At 67.4% G+C, this 8,133-nt stretch overlaps 1 protein-coding gene across 1 annotated transcript in view; it reads right to left on the bottom strand.

The window, feature by feature from the left end:
- Positions 1-2,288: 2,288 nt before the first annotated feature.
- Positions 2,289-8,133, bottom strand: part of LOC113407624 (semaphorin-4C-like) — a 15,778-nt gene continuing 9,933 nt past the window's right edge. The window contains exons 5-15 of the mRNA XM_026656661.2: positions 7,977-8,075; positions 7,513-7,609; positions 7,243-7,359; positions 6,412-6,563; positions 5,932-6,107; positions 5,481-5,625; positions 4,921-5,143; positions 4,487-4,602; positions 4,039-4,196; positions 3,726-3,796; positions 2,289-3,136 (exon numbers count right to left, since the gene is read on the bottom strand). Of these exons, the coding sequence (XP_026512446.1) occupies positions 2,298-3,136; positions 3,726-3,796; positions 4,039-4,196; positions 4,487-4,602; positions 4,921-5,143; positions 5,481-5,625; positions 5,932-6,107; positions 6,412-6,563; positions 7,243-7,359; positions 7,513-7,609; positions 7,977-8,075 (2,193 nt within the window). The 3' untranslated portion in view covers positions 2,289-2,297. The remainder of the gene's footprint in view (positions 3,137-3,725; positions 3,797-4,038; positions 4,197-4,486; positions 4,603-4,920; positions 5,144-5,480; positions 5,626-5,931; positions 6,108-6,411; positions 6,564-7,242; positions 7,360-7,512; positions 7,610-7,976; positions 8,076-8,133) is intronic.

Here is an 8,133-nt window from a genome sequence, read left to right as displayed (position 1 = left end):
GCTCCTGGGGGAACCTGGCCAGGTGCCAACCCCCTCCCCCACTTTCACATCACCCCTCCAGTGAGCGGGGCGCTGGCCCTGCCCAGGAAGCCTGACCAGCTCTGCCCCTAGAGGGTTAAGCAGATTAGCACTTGCTCTGGCTTCAGCTCACCTGGACAGTGACAAGGTGGCAGCGAATGTTCGAAGCGGCACCTGTGCTTTAGTGAGAGCGTGAGGCAGAGCCAGGCAGGAGGGAGACTGGGGGATCTCTCAGGCTCTGGGGTTTGGGTACAATCACCATCACCCTGGCAAAGGGAAGGCCTGTGGCTTTCAAGGCAGAGCTTGTCACATGCTGGGGGGGGGGGGGGCACAGTTCTGAGAGGCGCCTGCAGGCAGGGATGCTGGGACTAAGCCGGCAGGAGGGGAGGATTCAAATGCCAGCGAGTGAGATGATCAGTGGGGTGCCCTGAGCCCCCCTAGCCTGATGCCCCAGGGCAGGCAGAGCACAGCACAGATCCACACGTGCCTGTCCTCATAGGGGCGCAGCAGGATCAGGCCCCTCGCCATAGGGACGTGAGCCTGGGCACATGGCGGCAGTGCCAGAGCAGATGAAACCCGGGGGTCCTGGCTTATGTTGGGGGAGGGACCCCAGCCAGCCCGTGCGCTGATCCCAAGAGGGGTGGGAGCAGAGGGGGGCTGGGGAGGGGAGAAAAAGCTGCAAGAGGCTCCCCCCAAGCCACAGAAACCTCCCACCCCCCAGCCCCGATTAGGCAGAGACCCTGGGGCTGCTGCTTTAAGAGCACTCCAGGCCTGGCGGGGGCCCCCCTTCCCCTTGGCAGGGAGGCCAGCTCCCAGGGGAGCACGGAGCTTTTTCCACTCCGGGAAGACTCAATGCCCTTTTATAGCCCGCCTGCTCCTTTTTCCATGAGCTCACAGGCGGGGGCCGGGAACAGCCCTCCCCCAGCCAGGGCAGGGCTCCCGCGCTGTGGCCCAGACACCTCGGGCAAGGGGTGCAGGGCCCACGCGGTGGGAGATCAGGTTGGGGGCCAAGCCCCGGGCCACAGTTCAGTGCCGGGTGTGTGCGCGTGTGTGTGTGCGCGCACATGCAGTGGGCAGCGCTAGCTACAAAACGCATGGGCTGAGTTGGGGGGGGGACAGCACTAACTGCCCACCCCCACACTGACCCCCACCCCAGCAGAGCCAGGCACAGAACACAGCATCTGCCGGCACCAAGCGAGGGCACCAGCCCCCCCCCTCCCCTCCCCTTCCCTCCCACAAGGCAACAGGCACCAGCTGGAGTTTCTCTCCCTTTTATTATTAATATAAAAATACTCCAGTATTTACAGCCAATAAATATATTTCAATAACAAATAAATTACACTGGGGTCAGGGGGTCCTTGCTGCTTATTTACACTGATAAGGGGGTGGGGGAGGCAGCTGGCGTGCGGGATCGGGGGTAGCTGGGGCAGGAACTGGCTTGGCCAAGAGGCAGGGACCCAGGTTAGGTGTGGGGGGGTATTTACACTGGTACCCCCCACCCCTCAGAGAGGGGGTGTGGCAAAGTCACCAAGTCCATCTCTGTGGTTTGAGCTGGCCTAGGGGGGGCACAGGAACACAGCCCCCCATTCCACCACTGCCGCCCCCCCAGGCACAAGGACACCTTTGGCCCATCACCAGCATGCAGGCCATGGGGCACGACCTTCGGGGGGGGGCAGGGAGAAGGCCAGAGCCGACTCCCCCCCCTCCAGGGACTGCAGCCCACAGGTAATCGGGACGGGTGCCCTGTTCCCAGCGTGCAATGCAGTCCTGCCCAGCATTACTGGGAGGGCACCTTGTGTCAGCTCTGGGTCTGCCCTCACTCCCACCCAGCAGTGGGTGAAGGGATCCACATGCCAGTGGCCACCCCAGGCACCCACCGGATAGTGCTGTCACAAGGGGGGTCCAGCCAGCAGCCAACAGCACCAGGCTGTGCCTCTCGGGCGAGCCGGCCTCCAAAATCCCGCCCGCATCTGCTCCAGGCACCAGGTCCTAAGTAGGCTCCGTCCATCCAGAATCCGGGGCAGACTCGTGCGTCCCCTCTGTCCGTCCATCCAGGACCTGCCCATACATCCTAACCAGCCGTTCCCAGGGCCCAGGCGAGCTCCGGAATGGGCCCGATCCACTGAAATACGGACAGCGGCCACGGGGGGATCAAAATCCACCGAAGTCGTTAGAAAAAGGGTCCCACGTGCGTCCCGGCTGGGCAGGGCAGGGGAGCCCGGTGCCCCCGGCCGGGTCTGAGGTAGCTGTGCCTGCGTCAGAGGCCCGCAGCCCCGGCCTCACACCGAGGACTCCTCGGGGTTGGAGTCGGGCAGCGCCTGGCGCTGCTGGAGCTTGCGGCGTAGCTCCTCGGCCAGGTCGCTGTAGCCGGGCCGCTCCTCGGCGCCCAGCTGCAGGCGGATGTAGCCGTTGGAGGAGGAGCCGCGGACGCTGCCCAGGTGGATGCGGTTGGGCGAGTGCGGGGGCGGGGAGGCCAGGGGCTGCCCGGGGATGCCATTGGTGGGGGGCGAGGGTGTGGCCGAGCCGTTCTGGCACACGGCGTGGCCTGGCACGATCTTGAGGGAGCCATCCGAGTAGTAGTAGCTGGCCGGGTCCCAGAGCTTCTCGTCCGAGTCCGAGGTGGCGCTGGGAACGAACTTGGGGCTGGGGGGCTCCTTGGGCAGCTCGATGGGGTACACCAGGGTGCTCTCCACAGCTTTGGTGCCCTTGGCCAGCTCCTCCCGCAGCCGGCGCCGCAGGGACAGCACCACCAGCAGCAGCACCAGGCACAGGGCACCCAGCGCGATCGCCACCATCCACATCAGCCCCAGGCTCTCCAGCGGGGCCCGCGCCTCCAGTGTGGCGGCCGGGCCTGCCACCACCGACACCAAGTAGCCCTCAGCTGCCAGGCGTGTGCCCTGCTCCTCGGAGAAGCACCGGTAGGCACCACCATGCTGGGGGCCCGTGCCCAGGATGACCAAGGCCTGCAGGCGGGCGTCGTACAGCACCGAGGCCTGGTCCTCGGCCAGCTCCCGCCCATTGAAGGTCCAGCGAGCCCCGGCCAGGTTGGAGGTGAGGCGGCAGGGCAGGACCAGGTCCGTGCCGGCCACCACTGTGATGTTCTTGGGAGTGACTTTAACTGCGGGACAGAGGGGAGAAGGGGTCAGGCTGAGGTGGGGGCTGGACCCTCTGCCCATCCCACAGCGATGCCCCATGGGCGATGCCAGCCCCAGGGCCTTGGCCTCTTTGCTGAGGCTGCAGGGACCAGCCTGGAGATGGCACATGCCCTGTGGGCTCTGACACTGCTGCTGGTTTCACACAGGAGCTGGACACATGGACACACCTGGGCTGTGCCAGGACCGGCGCGGGGGGGGGGTGTCACTGTGGGCTGTAGGGCGGGTACGGGAGATGTTCGGCTGAGTGCCCTTCACCCAGGTCCCCGGGACAACCCAGGAGAGGCCCTGGGACAGGGGAACCCAGGGCAGCTTCAGCCCTGCGCCCCACTGCTCCTGGGCAGGTACCTCAGCACCAGTCAGCCTTGCTGTCCAGCTGGGGAAACTAAGGCACAGAGAGGAGCAGCAAATCAGCAGCAGAGCCAAAGGAGTCCTGGCTCTCAAGCCTGAGCTGAGAGGGCCCCCCCCCAAGCTAACAGAGTGCAGGCCCCCTCCCCAGCCCCTTTGGCTCCCAGGGAGCTCCCGGCCCGGAGAGGGGCGCTGGTGACCTCTCACCTGAGGGGGGTGCTCGGAGGAGGTTGCAGAGAGCCGTGTCCGCGTTCACCACGTCCTGGACCAGCAGGGACCTGAGAGAGACCCGGAGTCAGCACAGCCCCAGCTGTCCCCTGCGGGGCACCGAGCTGCAGTCACTGCCCCTTGGGCCATGCTCCGGAAGGGAGCCAGAGCCCTGGGGCAGGTGGGGGGAGACCTTCCCATGGGGCAGGGCAGAGAGATGCTAATCAGGGCCCTCTTAGAGGGGGCACTGCAATGACAACCCCTTCCTACCCCCTATGTGGGTACTTTCCCGCCCCCAGGCCAGCCCCCTCACCCGTCAGAGCCGTCAGCCCGGAGGCAGCGGCTGGCATTGCGGCTCCAGGCGCAGTAGGGGTCCTTGGCCAGGACGCAGTCGGCGCAGGAGCGGTACTTAGTGCAGTCGGCCAGGGACAGCCGCGCCACCTGGGAGCGAGAGCCGGCAAAGAGCAGCTTCTGGGGGAGTGGGGGAGGGGAGAGAGACATCAGTGCTGATGGGACAGCCTAGAGCCATCACTGCCCCATACCCCGTGCCCCCCCCCCCCAACAACCCCCCTGGTTATCCCTGCCCCCTGTGCCCCACCCCCCCAATGGCACCCCCATTATCCATGGGGCCCCCCCACAGTCCAGGGCATCCCCCCAATCCCCTGCACTCTGCCCCCCCAACAGCCCAGGGCACCCCCTCCACCTCCTGTGCTCTGCCCCCCCTCCACACCCGGTTGTCCCCAAGGTGCCCTGCTCCCTACCTTCTGGTGGGCCAGCACGAGGCTCTCGATGGGCTGCGCCGGCTCGAAGACCTGCAGCTCCTCCACAAGGTGGACGCGGGAGGGCAGGACCAGGGCCTTGTGGAGCCACCCGTCACCTGGAAGAGCCACAGGGCAGGATTGCAGGGAGCTGTGGGCAGGGGAGGGGCCCTGGGCACCCCCCATCACTCCTGTACCACCCCCTTAGCGCCCTCAGGAACCCTTAGGCCGCCCCATGCTGGGAGATGCACCTCCCAAGTTGCCCCCATCACATGCTCAGCAGCTCCCAAAGCGGCCCCCCCAGCATTGTTGCGCCATGCGGCTGGGAGTTGCCCCTTTACCCCCCCACTCCCTGGGCAGGGCTGGGCCCAGGCTGGCTCAAGGGCCCAGAGATTGGAGGGGTGGGGGGTAAAGGGGAGCAGAGCCCTGGCAAGTACCTGTCCCAATGAAGAGCACGTTGTAGGAGACCCCATCCAGCCCGCGCACCCGGTCCACCACCAGGCGGGTGAAGTTGGCGTCCTTCTTGAGCAGCAGGGGCCGGCCGTGGCGCGGCAGCACCGGCTCGTCCATCAGCGGGTGCTTCTTGGCGAAGTTCAGCGTGTTGTCGGGCAGCTCCAGCGAGCTGGCGACGCCATTCTGCCGGTGCCAGTCAGTGATGCACTGAGGGGAGAGGGGCCGGGTCACAGTGGGGCCGGGCACCAAGTGAGGGCAGAGGACACCACCAACCTGGGGGGCAGGGCATAGCTCAGCTGGCAGCCTGGGGGGTAGAGGCAGCTGAAGTGCCCGCACTGGGGGGAGGGACCCTGGCAGGCAGGGAGTGCGGGTGGCACTTCCCAGGGCAGCCCGGGGTGGGGGTGGGGATTAGCGAGTGCCAACCCAGCCCCCGAGGGGGCACTGCTGAGTGCTCGGGGGGGGGGGGGGTGGCCCCTGGCAGAGATGAGAGCAGCTGGCCTCCCCACTGTGATGGCTGGGTCTCCCCGGTCCCCGTGGCACTTACCGCCCCAGGCCGGGGGCTGGGCACCTGGTCCGAGTACCTGCCCCACTTCTGGGCCTGCTCCCGGTACTCCTTGTAGGGCCCCTCGAAGGCCTTGCGCACGTCCTCAATGTGGTACTGGCAGACGGCAGAGACGTCCACGTCCCCCCTGCGGGAGGGAGGGGGGGTGAGACCCGGCGTGGAGCTGGGGCTGGGGGTGCTGGAAGGATGGGGGGTGGGGAGGGAGGGTGATGGCCAGGGCAGAGCCTGGGGGGTGGGAGGGAGCCAGGGGAAAGCTACTGCCATGGTGGACGTGTGAGAGTTGGGGGGCAGCCCTGGGGAGACAGGCCCAATGGCGGGGCTGGCACCGGCTACAGAGGGGCGGAGGTCCCCCAGCAGGCAGCAGTCGGTGTAGGTGGGATGGAGGCTGCAGGGCCCATGGGGATGCCCAGTGGCCCGGGGCTCCCGTGCTCACCAGCGAGCCTGGAAGAGGCCGAAGAAAGTGGTGTCGCGCCAGGTGGTCCCGCCCAGCGTGTACACGGCCTGCAGCCGGTTGAAGTGCAGCTGCTGCTCCGGGATGGAGCAGACCAGCCGGGCCTTGAGGAATGTCGTCCACTTCTTCTGCAGGGTCCGGGCGCCGCCCACATCCCCCTGGGCAGAGGGAGGCACTACGTGAGGGGGCGGGACAGGCCAGACTCCAAGAGCCCCACTGCCTGGCACCCGGGTCCCGGGAGGTCTTCTGCCCCCATGACACCAGGCCACCACCAGGGTCCCCTCGCACCGGCCGCGGGCTCAGGCCTGGAGCGAGCTCCGTACCCAGCTGGGCCCATTCCTGCTCAGGGCAGGGCCCGGCCTGGCCCACGGGCTCCGGCCACGCCGCAGTGTCTCTGGGCACCCCTCCCGCCCGGCACGGGCCCCTGCCCGAGGGCTGGTTGCCACAGCGCCCCGGCCGTACCTTGCAGACCCGGGCCACGCGGGCCACCACTTGCTCGGCGTAGCAGTCGTACTCCACAGCCCGCTCACTGAAGAAGAAGTAGACCTTGTCGTCGTCCCCGCTGGGGCTGCCCACGCTCTCCTGCACGTAGGCCGAGCCCACGAAGTGGGGCTCTGCAACGGGGGGCACATGAGACCAGGGCTCGTGGGCCCCACAGCCCCCCAGCTCTTCGCTCGGGCCCCCAAACCCCGTGCTGTGGGGAGGAGCCTCCTGGCTGCCTCCCGTCACGCAGGGCCGGCTCCAGGGTTTTCGCCGCCCCAAGCAGTAAAAAAAAAAAAAAAAAAAAAAAGCCGCGATCGTGATCTGCGGCGGCAATTCGGTGGGAGATCGTTCGCTCCGAGCTGGAGTGAGGGACCGTCCGCCGAATTGCTGCCGAATAGCTGGACGTGCCGCCCCACTCCGAAGCAGGCGCCCCTCTCCAGAGCGGCCGCCCCAAGCACCTGCTTGCCAGGCTGGTGCCTGGAGCCGGCCCTGCTGTCACGCTTGGAGCCACACGCCCTCTGGAGACGGCCCGGCTGCGCCCCCTCCAACGGCACCCCCAGGCTGCTGCAGGACCCGCCCCCCCCCCGCCGGTGCCGCAAAAACAGCCCCCCCCCCCCCCCCCGGCCGGATGCCACGTGGGGAGAGACCCACACTTGGGGCTTCAATCCTGGGCAGGGACCTGACCGCTTGCCAGACCCACAGTGGGATGGGCTGATTCTGGGGGCAGTGAAAGTCCCTCCCCCCACAGAAAGGGGGCTGCATGAGCTACTGTGTGACCCGTGCCCCCGGTTTCCAGCCCCCCCCCCTCACCATTCAGCCAGGAGGCCAGGTACTCCGTCTTCATGGAGTAGTGGGGACCCAGGTTGCGCAGGATCACCGGCTCCGTGCCCAGGAAGTTGTTGAGCGTCGCCGAGTACAGCTCGCCATCTGGACAGCACGACCAAGAAGGGGTTAACTGGATGCGTGGGGCAGAAATACCCACCAGCCTCCCGCTCCCAGCCCGGGTGCCCTGGGCCCTGTCCCAGACCCCAGCCCAGCCGGACACCTCCCAGCCCAGCCCCCCCAAAGGGCGCCACCTACCCACGATGAGGCCCGTGTGGCCCTTGGCCGGGTCGTAGGGGCACTTCCCCTTCCCGTCCTCGAAGGCCAGCCTGTTGAGGGAGAAACTGGACAGCTCCTGGAAGAGATGCCCCACACGTAGGGTCAATGGGGCCCGGCGGGAAGCTGCCTGCAGAGACAGGGCTGTGCTGGGCCCACGGCAGGGTCTGAGAATGCCCCACGCTCGGCACAGCTCCACACCGGCCATCGTCCACCTAGCGGGCAGCGCCCGTCAGCATCCCCTGCTTCGGTCCCCACCACGGACTCCCAGCCTCTGCCGGCAGAATGGGGCAGGGGGAGCTCCCGGCTCCGTCAGCCCCGACCCGTCCAGGAGGGGGCAATGTGGGGAGTAGGGCGGGACCGCTGGCTGCAGTGGGAGCTCCCGGCTCCGCCAGCCCAGCCCCGTCCCGTCCAGCAGGGGGCGCACTGCTCCGGGCTGTACTCACAATGTAGGTGCACTTGGGCTGGAAGGCGAAGGTGCCGCACGCGTACAGGTGGGAGCTGTTGTAGCTCTGGAGGAAGCGGATGTAATTGAAACAGTCGGTCTGGAGAGAAAGGGGCTGGTCAGCGGGGGTGGGGGCTGGTCAGCGGGGGGGGGGGGGG

Source organism: Terrapene carolina, unplaced genomic scaffold (genome assembly GCF_002925995.2).
Source record: "Terrapene carolina triunguis isolate 2854851 unplaced genomic scaffold, T_m_triunguis-2.0 Scaffold49, whole genome shotgun sequence".
NCBI lineage: Eukaryota > Metazoa > Chordata > Testudines > Emydidae > Terrapene > Terrapene triunguis.
This window is presented reverse-complemented; position numbering and strand designations above follow the sequence as displayed.